The sequence below is a fragment of the Giraffa tippelskirchi genome, chromosome 1 (assembly GCF_054371585.1).
Source record: "Giraffa tippelskirchi isolate mGirTip1 chromosome 1, T2T-mGirTip1v1.2.pri, whole genome shotgun sequence".
Taxonomy (NCBI): Eukaryota; Metazoa; Chordata; class Mammalia; order Artiodactyla; family Giraffidae; genus Giraffa; species Giraffa tippelskirchi.
The window spans coordinates 109,283,382-109,300,343 of NC_137275.1; the positions used below are offsets into that span (position 1 = coordinate 109,283,382).

Sequence of the window (16,962 nt, forward strand, 5' to 3'; positions counted from 1 at the left end):
AATTGTCTAGTGGTTTAGCAGATACATTAGGTTGGACAAAATCTTCATTGATATATATATATATATACACACATACACACACACACACACACACACATACATATTTATGTATGCAAAATCTAATCTCTAAGACAATTTTTTCTTCCCTCCAGAAATATTTTCCAAAATATCAAATGAGTTGCAAGAAGTGAGTGGAGAAGGAAATGGCACCCCACTCCAGTGTTTTTGCCTGGAGAATCTCGGGGACAGGGGAACCTGGTGTGCTGCCGTCTATGGGGTTGCACAGAGTCGGACACGACTGATGTGACTTAACAGCAGCAGCAGCAGCAGCAGCAATAAGTGAGAATAATTTTTTCATTCTTTTTTGACTTCTAAATTCTAAGTGAGCGTAAAATTCAAGTCTTCTTAATTTTCATTTGAGGCTATTGAATTGCCAAATCAGAGTTCATAAGTGATCTAAGAATGAAAACTAAATTATTTCCTGGAACTTATGCTATTTTTTATAATATTGCATTACTTTACCCCCGGTCAAACAATGTTCATCCATATAAGATTTTTGTCTGATTAGATAATTTGAATTTTTTACTCAACTTTAAATGTTTTATTTTTCATTAGAAACTACCATTATCCTATTCCACACTTTCCTCATGGCACTTTTCACTTAAAGAAGTGAATAAAGATTCCTGAAAGTGTAAATCAAAGGGTTTATCAAGGGAGTTAGGATGGTGTAAAATATGGCTACCATTTTGTCAAAGGGTAAAGAATATGAAGGTCATACATACATAAATATGCACGGGATAAAGAACAAAACCACAACAGCAATGTGAGATCCTCAGTTGGAGAGGGCTTTCTTCTGCCCTTCAGAGCTATGTATTCTCAGAGACAGCAGGATGACCCCATAGGAGACAAGCAACAAGGAGAAGATTAAGATGCCAAAAAACCCACTGTTGGTGACTACCAAAAGGCCAAAGATGTGAGTGTCAGCGCAGGCAAGCTCCAGCAGTGGGTACAAGTCACACATGAAGTGATCGATGACGTTGGGGCCACAGAAGAGCAGCTGGAAAGTGAAGAAAATCTGTATCATGGAATGCAGGAAGACCCCTGTCCAGACTACCGCCATCAGAAGGACACAGAGTCTACGGTTCATGATAGAAGAATAGTGCAAGGGTTTGCAGATAGCCACATAGCGGTCATAGGCATGGCGCTGAGGACAATCACCTCCACCCCAGCAAAGAAGTGTTCAGCAAAGAGCTGGGTCATGAAGCCTTCGAAAGAAGTGGTTTTCCTCCAAAGGAGAGAGTCCACAATCATCTTTGGGACAATGACAGAGGAGAAGCATGCATCCAGGAAGGACAGAAAAGCCAGGAAGAAGTACATGGGGGAGCCACAGAGTGCTGGGCTGCTACTGATGGTCATCACAATTAGCAAGTTGTCCCCGACAGTTGCACTGTAAATGAACAAAAAAACAACAAATATTATTTTCTGCATGGTTGGATTCTGTGAAAGCCCCAGGAGGACAAACTCAGTTACGAAGCTTTGGTTTTGCATAATTTCCAAGGAAAAGGTGAAAGGTACCACAGTGAGCATGTAGAATCTAGTTAGAGAAAAAGACAAATGTCAGACCGGTTTTGGGAGTCATCATAGTCATCAACAAATTGGTGCATCCATGTGAAAAATTGACTTATGTTCTTGTGCTTGCTTTTTCATTGAGAACACAAAGCTAGAAATGTGTTGAAGGTGGTAGGAGGATATCAGGAAGAATTGAAGTTTAGATAAATTGTTAAATGTTTTAAGACAGAGCTTCAATGTAGGAGAAGGGTAGGGATCCATCTGGGGTGGGGATAAGAAATCGTTATTATATCAACTGCTAACTCTGGTCATATGTTAATAGTAGTGGTTTCCTGGAGTGAACTGTGAGAAGAGTTCTGAAGCTACATCCATGATCTGAGGAAAGGAAAAGAGCAGTTTATTGGTCATGCCTGCCATGTGCATGGATGGGAGAAGGGGAAGTTGCATGCCATCCATGATCAGGTGACTCCCTTATCTCCAGGTAGAAGGAAAAATTAGACAAAACTGGAGTAGTGCTTGGATCATGGCTATACTCCAAATTATTTCCTTAAAGTCTAAAAAAAAAAATGAGACTTTAAAGTCAACAAATTCATTATTCAGAAAAAAAAAAAAAGAAATATCACCTTGCTGTAGACCAATACATAATAAATATGCGTGTGTTAAGTTGGCTTTCTTTTCACTCATTATTTTAAAACAAGAATGCTGCTGCGGCTGCTGCTGCTGCTGCTAAGTCGCTTCAGTCATGTCCAACTCTGTGCGACCCCATAGATGGCAGCCCACCAGACTCCCCCGTCCCTGGGATTCTCCAGGCAAGAATACTGAAGTGGGTTGCCATTTCCTTCTCCAATGCACGAAAGTGAAAAGTGAAAGTGAAGTCGCTCAGTCGTGTCCGACTCTTCGCGACCCCATGGACTGCAGCCTACCAGGCTCCTCTGTCCTTGGGATTTTCCAGGCAAGAGTACTGAAGTGGGGTGCCACTGCCTTCTCCGAAAACAAGAATAGAAGCTGACAAAAATAAGTAATACCTACTAATATGTACTGTTATGATGACTAAGTTAAATAATGTAAGGAAGCAGTTGTTCAGAGTTAAGTGGCTAGGAAACAGTCCACGTTAGATCTTATTACCCAGTTTTACTGGTAGGAAGCCCATGCTTAAACAGATAAAATTAAAGAAATAACAGATACTGGCTCTGGAGTTTTAACCCAGAAACTTTGACTTCAGCATGGAAGTGACTGACTCTATAGGGAAAGAAGCAAAAATTTTTCTAGCAAGAGCAGGAGGGGCTTCTCTCGAGTCTCCATTCACTGTAGAGGTTATAACCTGATTCCTCTGTTCATGTTTGACTGATGCTTCTTGATGAATGACACAGAGCCAGTGATGTAGAATCAGAAGGTAATGACCAGATTATTTACAGATACAAACTGACAGTAACCACAGAGGTAAGGAATAGAAACAGAATGCTGACTATAGCCAGAGCCTGAGGCTTTATTAATTGCTAAGTATTTATTCAAGGTGACTCAATCAGATCAAGCAGTACTCACAAGTGTGTGTCTGTTGACTTACTTACAGTATGACTTACTGTAGTGTAGGGATATTCACATATAACATCCCTACCCATTTCATACGATTATAATGAGGGTCAAATTGGAAAATGTGAAATTGCTGCTTATGATAAAATGCTCTTACTGATTTTAGTGACTCTTCTCTCACTTAAAAAAGCAAACAGGTTACCCACATAAAGCTTTTCCATTACTCATCCAGATATTACTCCAACTTTTGACTTCATTTCTTATAGCAAGACACAGCTTTGAAGAATGACTGTCCTTTGTTGCTGTTTAGTTGTTCAGTTATGTCTGACTCTTTGTGATCCCATGGACTGTAGCCTGTCAGGCTCCTCTGTTCATAGGATTTCCCACACAAGAACCTCGGAGTGGGTTGTCATTTCCTTCTCCAGGGGATCTTCCCTATGCAGGGATTGAACCCGTGTCTCCTGCATTGGCAGGTGGATTCTTTACTGATAAACAACCAGGGAAATATGATTGTGTCCTTCCCTGTATATATGAGAAATTCATGAGTCAAGTGGCAAGTGAGTGTGTGTGTGTGTGTGTGTGTGTGTGTGTGTGTGTGTGTACATACACATACTATCTATGCTTGTTATATAGGGAAGTAAAAGAATAATTGGGCTTTCTGAAAGAATTAAAAATGAGTTGATTTTTATGAATGACACTGACAGCTAACAAAAATTATTGAAAATATGAATAAAACTAGCAAATATACAGACGTATATACAACACGTCTTTTTACTTACTTTAAAACAAATTGTTTCCAGGGTACTAGGCATTCCTAAACAGCGTCTGTACTCTGAACTCCATATTCAGGTATGTCATCAAGCAAACAAGAGCATGAGAAAAACCTTATAAGATCATTGGATCAGTTAATGACTATATATTAAAGAGTAAAAACTATCAATATATGCAGAGACACTGAAATGAAATAAAGACACCAGGTCCAGATTCATAGAGACCTAGGTCCAAATCCAAGCTCTTGTACTAAGTTATATTATGTGGTGAGAAAAGTTACTTAAAATTCTCAAGAGCTCAGATTCTATTCTGTAATGATGTATAATAACAATACCTATTGATAAGATTCTTAGAAGAATCAGATAAGGCAATATTGATATTCATAAAACCATTAATGCAGTTAGATGCACTGGAGAAAATTGCCATCAGTGAGAAAAAGCTTCCAGAGCCTTTGACACAGAGCAGAAATGACAATCCTTTAACTCCTAATTTCTGCTTTACCATGATCTAGGCTTACAAATATCTTTACTCATCCTTTTACATATTCACAAATATAAAATAGTTTTATTGGTTACCACAATGGAGATACGGTATCATTTAAATTTGCAACAATTTTAAGTCTTTAATAATCCCTGAATACAATTTTATAGTCTTAAGACCCTCATGTGTGCGTGTGTGGGTGCTAAGTTGCTTCAGTTGTGTCCAACTTTTTGTGGCCTTATGGACTGTAACCTGCCAGGCCCCTCTGTCCATGGGATTCTCCAGGCAAGAATTTTGGAATGGATTGTTGTGCCCTTCTCCAAGGGATCTTGCCGACCCAGGGATCAAACTTTCATCCCTTCTATCTCCTGGATTTGCAGGCAGATTCTTTACCATTAGCATCACCTAGGAAGCCCAAATCCTCAGGTGTCCACTTCTTTTACAGGTAGTGTCACTGTACAAAGGAAATCAAATAATACAAACAGTGGAGAGAAAGAGCAAGGCTCTGTATTAATCTAACAAGTAATTCTCAGGCTCTGTACTTCCCTAATCTGAGAAGTTTCTAAGAAATACTATTTTAGAATCAAATGCTCATTAAATACGAACAAATCAAAATGCTCTTTTTTTTATTTTTTATTTTTTACTTTTTTTTATTTTTATTTTTTTTAAAAATTTATTTAATTTTAGTTGGGGGCTAATTACTTTACAATATTGTAATAGTTTTTGCCATACATTGACATGAATCAGCCATGGGTTTACATGTGTTCCCCTTCCTGGACCCCCCACCCACCTCCCTCCCCATCCCATCCTTCTGGATCATCCCATTGCCCCGGCCCTGAGCCGTTGTCACATGCATCGAACATGGAATGGTGTTCTGTTTCACATATGATAATATACATGTTTCAATGCTATTCTCCCAGAACGTCCCACCCTCACCTTCTCCCTCAGAGTCCATAAAATTGTTCCATGCATCTGTGTCTCTTATTCTGTCTCGCATGTAGGGTTATCGTTACCATCTTTCAAATTCCATATATATGCATTAGTATACTGTATTGTTGTTTTTCTTTCTGGCTTACTTCACTCTGTATAATGGGCTCCAGTTTCATCCATCTCAGTAGAACCGATTCAAATGTATTTTTTTTAATGGCTGAGTAATATTCCATTGTGTATATGTACCACAGCTTCCTTATCCATTCATGTGCTGATGGACATCTAGGTTGCTTCCATGTCTTGGCTATTGTAAACAGTGCTGCGATGAACATTGGGGTACACGCGTCTCTTTCAATTCTGGTTTCCTCGGTGTATATGCCCAGCAGTGGGATTGCTGGGTCATATGGCAGTTCTATTCCCAGTTTTTTAAGGAATCTCCACACTGTTCTCCACAGTGGCTGTACTAGTTTGCATTCCCACCAACAGTGTAAGAGGGTTCCCTTTTCTCCACACCCTCTCCAGCATTTATTGCGTGTAGACTCATTAAATACGAACAAATCAAAATGCTCTTTTTTTTAGATAAAAGGAATTTCCAAAATTCCTGTTAAAACTTAGGCAATAGAGAGGACAGTGTCCTCAGAGTTTATGATCACAAGGTTTATGATTAGAAAGTATTTAAAAGGTAATTAAACATACTGTGTTGTCCTGGATTGACCCCTAGAACAGAAAAGTGATAGAAGTGGAAAAGTTAGTGAAACGTGATTAAAATCTTGTGCTTCTTTAAGAGTAATATACTCAATGTTCATTCCACAGTCTTGACAAATATACTATTAGTAATGTTAAATGATATTTATTAGGGGAAATAATTGAGGAGTAGACAGAAGCTCCGTATTATCTTGGCAACTTTTCTATTAATCCAAAATTATTCCAAAATGAAAAGTTAATTAAAATAATATAATAATTGTTCAGTTTCCAATATAAAAATCTAGAAGCTACAGATTTATAGTCATGTGTCACTGAAGAAACCAGAAGCTTCTGAGTCCTCTCCGATAAAATAGAGTACCATTTGTTCAAGCTGTTGACCTGTGAGAGTCAAATAAGACAGTTACTATGAATTGCTTTGTAATGTATAGTTCAAAAGGAAGATGTGGAATATTGATGTAAACTTTATTTTTTTTAATAGTGTTTATACATACAAAGTGCACTGAAGGATCTATCATAAGAATAAAACAGATTTCTAAGTCAGGTTTTTAAAAAAACGGTGTCTTCTAAATTGCAATGAAACAGCTTCATTCATATTATCTAATTGGGAAATGTTTTAGCAAATACGTTTAGAGTCATAAAAATGACTATATTTTTTATACAAGTAACCCCAACACTAAAAATTATTCTAAGAGTGAAATAAAGTGATGTAAGATCTTCACAACCCAGATAATCACGATGGTGTGATCACTCACCTAGAGCCAGACATCCTGGAATGTGAAGTCAAGTGGGCCTTAGAAAGTATCACTACGAACAAAGCTAGTGGAGGTGATGGAATTCCAGTTGAGCTATTTCAAATCCTGAAAGATGATGCTGTGAAAGTGCTACACTCAATATGCCAGCAAATTGGGAAAACTCAGCAGTGACCACAGGACTGGAAAAGGTCAGTTTTTGTTCCAATCCCAAAGAAAGGCAATGCCAAAGGATGCTCAAACTACTGCACAATTGCACTCATCTCACATGCTAGTAAAGGAGTGCTCAAAATTCTCCAAGCCAGGCTTCAGCAATACGTGAACCATGAACTTCCAGATGTTCAAGCTGGTTTTAGAAAAGGCAGAGGAACCAGAGATCAAATTGCCAATATCCGCTGGATCATCGAAAAAGCAAGAGAGTTCCAGAAAAACACCTATTTCTGCTTTATTGACTATGCCAAAGCCTTTGACTGTGTGGATCACAATAAACTGTGGAAAATTCTGAAAGAGATGGGAATACCAGACCATCTGACCTGTCTCTTGAGAAACCTGTATGCAGGTCAGGAAGCAACAGTTAGAACTGGACATGAAACACCAAACTGGTTCCAAATAGGAAAAGGAGTACGTCAAGGCTGTATATTGTCACTCTGCTGATTTAACTTATATGCAGAGTACATCATGAGAAACGCTGGGCTGGAAGAAACACAAGCTGGAATCAAGATTGCCGAGAGAAATATCAATAACCTCAGATATGCAGATGACACCACCCTTATGGCAGAAAGTGAAGAAGAACTAAAGAGCCTCTTGATGAAAGTGAAAGAGGAGAGTGAAAAAGTTGGCTTAAAGCTCAATGTTCAGAAAACTAAGATCCTGGCATCTAGTCCCATCACTTCATGGGAAATAGATGGGGAAACAGTGGAAACAGTGTCAGACTTGATTTTTGGGGGCTCCAAAATCACTGCTGATGGTGACTGCAGCCATGAAATTAAAAGATGCTTACTCCTTGGAAGGAAGGTTATTGCCAACCTAGATAGCATATTTAAAAGCAGAGACATTACTTTGCCAACAAAAGTCCATCTAGTCAAGGCTATGGATTTTCCAGTGGTCATGTATGGATGTGAGAGTTGGATGGTGAGGAAAGCGGAGCGCCGCAGAATTGATGCTTTTGAACTGTGGTGTTGGAGAAGACTCTTGAGAGTCCCTTGGACTGCAAGGAGATCCAATCAATCCATCCTAAAGGAGATCAGTCCTGGGTGTTCATTGGAAAGACTGATGTTGCAGCTGAAACTCCAATACTTTGGCCACCTCATGTGAAGAGTTGACTCATTGGAAAAGACCCTAATGCTGGGTAGGATTGGGGGCAGGGGGAGAAGGGGACGACAGAGGATGAGATGGTTGGATGGCATAACCGACTCGATGGACATGGGTTTGGGTAGACTCCTGGAGTTGGTGATGGACAGAGAGGCCTGGCGTGCTGCAGTTCATGGGGTCGCAAAGAGTCGGACACGACTGAGCGACTGAACTGAACTGAACTGAATGCCTCCGTGACAATCTTCACAATGTGGCCAGTGGTCAGATCATTGTTTTGATGTTTTCACGTCATGACAGGAGGAGTTCTGTGAAGTGAGATGAATATAGAAATCCAACTCTAACAGACTTCATATTCTTTTTTACTTTATTGAGTTTCATTTCCCTCTTGCATACAATGGAGTGAAACTCGATCAACTAATACCTGTCCCTACGATAAGAGAGTTAAAGTTTGAAAAGAACCTGTCAAAATGTATGTCTCACGTTGGCTTTCAACACTAGTGAACTCACTTCAGTCTCTTAATGCCTAAAATTTTCACCAAATGAAAATTTCATGTTAAAACAAAATATCCTTATACACCAGATCCAGACATTCTATCTCATTAACTTTTTAGGAGAAATGTAACTATGCCTGATATATATATATTTATATATATATTAATGAATCAAAAGAAGTCACATGGTAGTTGCTCCTCAGAAGAGATTATTGGGAATGAGAGAAAAGAAATCTCTAAACTTACAACCTGCAATACTTCACCCACTGAGATTCCATACAGCCTACACATCCTTCTTCAGTTCTGATACCTTCCAAGTTTTCTGTTGGAAATTTATAGTTCATGCAGCATTAATTTTCTCATTCCTCCATTGAGCCTCTGATATAGCCCCCTAAAACACAATCATTGGTCTTATTTTCTGTCTTCAAATCTTCCCTTTGGTCTTAGAGTAGAAACAACATTTACTTAAGACTTTTCTATTCACTGCCCTTGGATTACTCTCATTTCCTCTTACCTTCTCATCAGAATAAACCATATATCATTTAGTCTTGATTTGTTGAAAGGTTTAATTCTCACCAGAAATTTCAAACGACAATTTTAATAGATTAAATGCTGATTCTATCATTTTCCAGGCCTAGACATTGTGAGAAAAATTGCTGTTTCCTATGAATTTGAGATCATTATGCACAATTTACTAAACACCATCGTCCCAGTACCATGTTCAAGCATTACTCTATGTTCAAATTATGGAATAAACAGCTCCACTTCATCATTGAGTCTAAGAAAGTGACATCTGTGATAAGTAACATGGGTTTCTGTGTTGTAGTCAGAGAAGCTTAGATTTACAGTTATTAATAATGTAGGATGACCTGGTATTTGCCATGTATATAGAGGAGCATTACCGGTATTCCCAGCTTTCTGAAGTTAACTTTAAGCATTTGGGTTTTATGAAGAACAACATCAATACTTGATTTTACCAATTAAAAAAAATGGGATTTTTGTTTTTACAAAAGCCAACACAAGACTCCACAATCATACAAATGTTGATGAGGTTTTAAATATTTCTTTTTTTTATTGAAGCACAGTTAGTTTGCAATGTTGGGTAAGTTTCAAGTGCACAGCAAGGTGATTTATTTACAAATATATATATCTATATATATATGTATAATATATATATATTCTTTTTTTCTTTTGTTTTAGATTAGTTTATTTTCTATTTTTTAACTTTACAATATTGTATTTGTTTTGCCATACATTGACATGAATCCACCATGGGTGTACATGTTTTCCCCTTCCAGAACCCCCCTTCCACCTCTCTCCCCATCCCATCCCTCCGGGTCATCCCGGTGCACCAGCCCCGAGCACCCTGTATCATGCATATATATATATATATAGTCTATTTGAGATTCTTTTCCATTTTAGATTACCATTACCATACTAATGTTTCTTTGTAAAAGTGAAGTAGTATAACTTGAACTTTCAAAAAATGAATAAACTTGTACTGCCGAAGTATATCATAAAATGTGAGACAAAGCTACAACACATTAACACCATCTTCACAAAAGAGGTAAATCATTAAGATCACAGATAATTTTCTTATCTACATGAAAACACATACCACAGACAAAGCATTTGAAAGAAACTGAGTTAGAAGCCCTAGGTTGAAAGTTTGTAAGGGAACTTCATTCTAGAGTTATAGGTCCTGGACATACTTTATGGGAGAAGCATGTGTGATGTGAGGCAAGCAAATCAGTAAAACTGTCTTGGCTTCAATTTGCTTCCCTGTAAATTAGGAACAAAGATAATGAAACTACCAGTTTTGTTTGAGGATAAATCAACTGAAGTGAGTGTGCCTGGTAGATAATAAAGGGTTCACATAATGTACTTATATGAATCAGATCTACAGAGCAACAGCTTTGGAAATTGACCATATGCTTTTCAGTTGATACTTGAAAGAGATGTGTACTCTTGTTTCAAATGGTTCCTCAAGTCTTGGTATAAAAAATGAAAATGTTTTCTTTATATTCAATAAAAAATGTGATCCATAGTGATATTTAAGAAAAAGAGAGCAAATTAAGAGTAATTTCAAAATTTGTGCTCTATCTTCTCTATTAAAAAGAGAATCAGAGATAGATTGTAAAATATTCTTTCCTCCTTTTGTCAGTGACACTCATTTTGCTTTTGATAAATCCATAGTACAGGGAAAAATTAGCTATTATTCCCTCATTCAACTCCCTCTTCACTATGTATTTACCCAATATTTCTATCCAATGTTTGCTTTACCATAGGGTAAGTAAAAATGGAAAAAAAAATGAGATTAAAATCCTATGGAAAAGCCAATTTCATCAAAGTAACATATATGAGAAATCTGAAAAAGCAGCAGTAAGACTCTGGAGAAAAACTTCTTACTCTACAATTATCAAACTGTGGATTTAATGTTCTTTTCATTGCCTATTCTGAACCTATGAATACTGAAACCTTGGCAGTGTACATTAAAATATCAGTATGCCTACAATAATGCCTAGCCAAAATTAAAAAAAAAACACAAAAAAATCCCGACAAGTATTAGTTCCTGGATCTCTCTCTCTCTCTTTTTAAATGATCTACAAAATTTCTTACTTTTATTTCACACTTTACAACAGGTATAGCCCTCTGAATGCATATAAACAATTGCTTTCTTGGCACCATGAACAGCCTAAGTCACTCTCCTCTTCAACAAACTCCTCATGACATTTTTCACCTCTATGTTTCTCACTGTGTAAATGATAGGATTTCACATGGGAGTGAGGATTGCAAAGAACATAGCCACGAATTTGTCCACAGGGTAGGTGACCACAGGACGCATATAGGTGAATATACAGGGACCAAAAAAGGCACCACTACTGTGAAATGGGAGCCACGTGTAGAGAGGGCTTTGTGTCATGCTTCAGAGCCATGGGATTTCAGAGAGTGCAGGATAACTGTGTAGGAGATGAAGAGCATGATAAAAAAAAAACTAAACACATTTCTGCAGTGTTACCTGCCACCATGATGCCAAGCTTGTAGGTGTCACTGCAGGCGAGTTCCAGCAGTGAGAAGAAATTACACATGAAGTGATCAATGATGTCAGGACCACAGAAGGTCGAGTTGACAAAGAAAATAATCTGCACGGTGGCATGTAGGACCCCCTCAATCCAGGCCACCACCACCAGGAGCTGGCAGAGCCCCTGTCGCATGATGGTCGTGTAGCTCAGAGGCTTGCAGATGGCCACGTAGCGGTCATAGGACATGGAAATGAGAAGGATGATCTCTGAACCTCCCACTGTGTGTTCCAGAAAGATCTGAATCAGGCAGCCACTCCAGGAGATGGTTCTCCTCTGGTACAGCAGGTCAGTGATCAGTTTGGAGGTGGTGACAGAGGTGAAGATGCCATCTAAGAAGGACAAGTGAGTGAGAAAGAAGTACATGGGAACAGAAAGCGTGGGGCTGAGAGAGATGGTGATGACAATGAGCAGGTTGGCCAACACAGTAAACAGGAAAATGAGCAAAAAGACAATGAAGAGAATTTTCTGCAAGTGTGGATTCTGTGTGAGTCCCAAGAGAACAAATTCAGTCACGTTGTTGGGAGGTGTGAGGACATCCATTTAGGAAGTAATACCTTCCTACATCCTGAATTATCTACAAATAAGTAAAAAAAAAAAAAAAAAAAAAACACACAAAAAAAACCCCAAAAAACGATACTGATTAACCATGAAAGAAATTTGATCTGAATTTCTTACAACAAAGGAAGAATGATTATTTTACTATGAACCATCTCCTTGTCACTTTTGTCTCAGTTCTTGTTTCAAGCCTTTTTAAAATTTTTCCAAGATGATTTCCATTTCTACAGACCCCTAGCACCTGTCACCTGTTAAACACCTTTAGAGCAATGTCTGGTGTGTAATTTATTGAGAAATCAGTGTTCTGTCTACGTAAGAGCTGGATTCTTCTCTTAGTTCAGCTCAAAGTGATTCTGCAAAGTCATCTCAGTGCCTCATGAGCCCTTCGCTCTGTCCATCAGCTTACAAACTATAATTTTCAGATGTATCTTGTAAGTTGAGAATTGCTACACACAGGTAGGAGTTATTTTCTATTCCATGTGAATTTACATTTGAACCCTCAGCTCTAACTGTGGAAAGAAATATAACATCGACAAGTATCTATCACAAGCATTGAATATAAGGAAATATGTATTGCACTGATGACACACTACAATTGGAACCATCCAGAACACTAAAGTTTTTCAGCTCTGTTTCCACTCTTAGCATGGGTGCCTGCATACTAAGTCACTTCAGTCGTGTCTAACTCTTTGTGACTGTATGGACTATAGCTTGCCAGGCTCCTCTGTCCATGGGATTCTCCAGACAAGAATACTAGAGTGAGTTGACATGCCCTTCTCCAGGAGATCTTCCCAACCCAGGGACTGAACCCACATCTCTTATGTGTCCTGAATTGGCAGGCGGGTTCTTTATCACTAGCACCACTTGGGGCTCTTACCATAGAATCTGCCACTATGGCTTCAGTGCCTGAAACCTATTAGGTGATGAGCAAATGTTTGATAAATTTCCATTCACCATGTGCAAATAGGGCTTCCTTGGTGGCTCAGCTGGTAAAGAATCTGCATGAAATGCAGAAGAACTGGGTTCAACCCCTGGGTCAGGAGGATCCCCTAGAGGAGAAAATGGCAACCCCTCTAGCATTCTTGCCTGGAGAATTCCATGGACAGAAGAGCGTGGCAGTCTATAGTCATGGGATTGCAAAGAGTGGGACACGACTGATAGACTAACATGGATAGGTAAATCATGACTGCGTCCCCTGACCATAAACCTAGAAGGATTTCAAGTGCTCTTTTTTTTTTTTCCTGCTGAAGAGTGAAAAAGTTGGCTTAAAGCTCAACATTCAGAAAGCTAAGATCATGGCATCCGGTTCCATCACTTCATGGCAAATAGATGGGGAAACAGTGGAAACAGTGGCTGACTTTATTTTGGGGGGCTCCAAAATCACTGCAGATTGTGACTGAAGCCATGAAATTAAAAGATGCTTACGCCTTGGAAGGAAAGTTATGACCAACCTAGACAGTATATTAAAAAGCAGAGACATTACTTTGCCAACAAAGGTCCATCTAGTCAAGGCTATGTTTTTTCCAGTAGTCATATATGGATGTGAGAACTGGACTACAAAGAAAGCTGAGTGCCGAAGAATTGATGCTTTTGACCTGTGGTGTTGGAGAAGACTCTTGAGAGTCCCTTGGACTGCAAGGAGATCCAACCAGTCCATCCTGAAGGAAATCAGTCCTGGGTGTTCATTGGAACGACTGATGCTGAAGCTGAAGCTCCAATACTTTGGCCACCTGATGTGAAGAGCTGACTCATTTGAAAAGACCCTGATGATGGGAAAAATTGAGGACAGGAGTAGAAGGGGACGACAGAGGATGAGTTGGTTGGACGGCATCACCGACTCAATGGACATGAGTTTGGGGAAACTCCGGGAGTTGGTGATGGACAAGGAGGCCCTGTGTGCCGCAGTTCATGAGGTTGCAAAAAGTCAGACACGATTGAGCAACTGAACTGAACTGAACTGATGAGAAACAGAAATAAACATTTGAAAGGAAGGTGAACTCCTAAAATTTAGTTTCTGATACACTGTATCATGTTAATATGAATATTTTTAATTGCCTATAGGAAATAGTATTTTCTGGATTAATTTATTTTTAAGATAGTGTGTTCATTATTTGATACTTCTATTTTTTCAAAATTCTATTACGATATGATTTAATATAGTCATTTTCAGTACATTTACAGCTTTTATAGACTTGGGTATAGAAGCTCTTGCATGGGTGTTCAGTACACAAGGATCTTTCAAGCAAAGGAAATCCTTATTTTCAAAGTTCTAAAAAAAATAATATGGAATAATAAGTATGGAAGAGAAAGAAATAATAGATTGCTAGGTAAGATAGATAAAGAACTACACATATATTGTTGTATACAGAGACTAACACAAACATATAAAGTATTTACTTAAGAAGTGGAAAAAAAAAGTGAAAGTGAAAGTTGCTCAGTGATGTCCGACTCTTTGCGACCCCATGGACTATACAGTTCATTGAATTCGCTAGGCCAGAATACTGGAGTGGGTAGCCTTTCCCTTTTCCAGGGAATCTTCCCAACCCTGGGATTGAACCCAGGTCTCCTGCATTGCAGGTGGATTCTTTACCATCTGAGCCACAAGGGAAGCCCAAGAATACTGGAGTGGGTAACATATCTCTTCTCCAGCGGACCTTCCTGACCCAGGAATCCAACCGTGGTCTCCTGCATTCCAGGCAGATTCTTTACCAACTGAGATATCAGGGAGTACCTATTATAAGCTCACACGTTCAATAAATATTTCTTGGACCAAAACTGTGTATATAAACATATATTTTTCCACACAATGTCACGAGGTGTTTCCCTGCTAATTACACTTACTATCTGACATTTCAGTACCAAATAGCAGCAGTTCATACATCCATGATATGCATAACCTTCTCACTCCTTTATGTTTCTGCTATATGATTCCTATGCCTCCTCCCATCTTACTATAGGATCAGTCATCCATCCTTCCTGGTTACAGGCTACTGGATGACTAATGGGATGGGAAACTTGCCAGAAATTTTGCAAAGAAAAGACAAGAGAAAACATAAATGTAATGAAATATATTCTGTGAAAAATATATTGTTTTCCAAAAACAAGTGGATGAATATCTTCATGTTTTAGTTCTCCAAGATGAAGATTTTATACCTGAGTGGAAACAAAGTGCAATGGCCTCATTTTATTTCCTTATTCTAAAGTGAGACCCCACAACAGAGCAAAAAAAGTTGTCAAGAAGTAAGAGTTAGATCTTATTAATAAGGTTTAGAAATAATGATGAAGAAATAAATTTTTCACTTTTAATTTGTTCAACAATACTCTTTCTAGGAAGACACGCTAATGGAAAATATTTTTTAACAGAGAAAAATTGTTATTTACAGTTATATTCTACACAATTTTTCAGAGCTATGGGAAACTTGAGAATGAAATAGAATGTTCAACAGTGGAGAAATGGATAATTAAAACATAATGTGTCTCTTTGAGTAATATGTAGTTTTTAAAAGATGTTTTTAAAACTTGTGCAGTGTCATTGAAACATATGTGAGTTGTAACATAAATGGAGAAAAATTTTGATGCAAATTTGAATTGCATAATTATTCTAATTTAATGCTAACTTTATTATTATTCTAATGTAAATATGTCATAAGAAATAAGGACTCAAAATATTTTTACTTATAAATTGATAGTATTATTTGAGTCTATCTTTCTTGATGTTTTGTAAGCTGAAAAAGCAATTTAAATGTCATATCATTGTGGATGAGTGGTGATTATATGATTTTAAGGTTAATTTAAACCTGAGAGTCTCTAATTATGAGATTTCTTGTGGGGGGGGGAGGGAAACTTACCTATGAACTTGCCTGACATAGGTTCATGGCCAGGGCCCCAAGCAGTTGTTAGTACACCAAGAAAGAAGCAAAATAGTAAGATTTCAAAATTCCAACTAGCTCAACTACAATAAGTATCTTTGTTGACTTAAAAATGGTGCCTTTGGATAGCCTTAAAAGTACTACCACATGTCCTGTATACAGGTGAATTATATAAAGTTTCTCAGCTACGACTAACAGGACCTCAGAGGTATTGCATCATCATTAGTAGATCTTGCCAATAACCCAATTATTTCATATAAGTTAACTGAACAGTAGAGAACTTGTATGTCTCTTATCTTTAATTTTTAACTTCTACATAAAGTCTCTATGTAGACAAAACACTAAGACTAGAGAAAATAAAAAGTTGACCACTTGTGAAATTTGGTATTGGAAAACAGTTGAGTTTATTATGAAGCCTTAATATTTAATATTATATAAAATAAGCATTCAGGTAGAAAATCATCTGATTTTTAATTTTTATTATAATAATTTGTATTGATTGATCTACGCTTATGCAAATCATAATTTTTAAATATTGTTTTCAGATGTACACTAATTGATAATTATGAATCCTATTGTACTACTGGAACTTCACACCAGGTGAAGTTTTCACACCAGTACTTCTCAAAATAGTTGTTTTTTTGACAATTCTGGAATTAGATTAACAAGATATTAATGAAAATAGTTCCCTTATTCAATTATATTTAAAGATGATTAAAGCATCTATTTCACTCATTTAAATTTAATTTATAAATCCATATGGTATAGAGAAATAAGCAATGATATTTACAATTCATAGCAAAGAAATATAAGACAAAGAATAAGAATGCCATTTGCCAAGGGGAATTTAGAAACCAGAGCACTAAATCCTGGATCAGAATCCTTATATTAAATTATTGTTAAGTAAGCAAGAAAGAAA

General features: G+C 37.7%; 2 protein-coding genes and 1 pseudogene across 6 annotated transcripts in view; 1 reads left to right on the forward strand and 2 right to left on the reverse strand.

The window, feature by feature from the left end:
* The window catches only part of LOC145506656 (uncharacterized), a 95,923-nt gene that overhangs the window by 25,045 nt on the left and 53,916 nt on the right, over window positions 1-16,962 (forward strand). The window lies entirely within an intron of this gene.
* Window positions 285-1,858, reverse strand: LOC145506458 (olfactory receptor 4C15-like; annotated as a pseudogene). The gene has a single exon (XR_014053946.1). The product of XR_014053946.1 is annotated as an olfactory receptor 4C15-like (transcript).
* LOC145505891 (neurotrypsin-like) overlaps window positions 11,396-16,962 on the reverse strand; it is a 73,595-nt gene continuing 68,028 nt past the window's right edge. Inside the window, 1 exon segment of the mRNA XM_081489132.1 lies at window positions 11,396-11,948. Coding sequence (XP_081345258.1) covers window positions 11,479-11,948 — 470 coding nt within the window. The 3' untranslated portion in view covers window positions 11,396-11,478.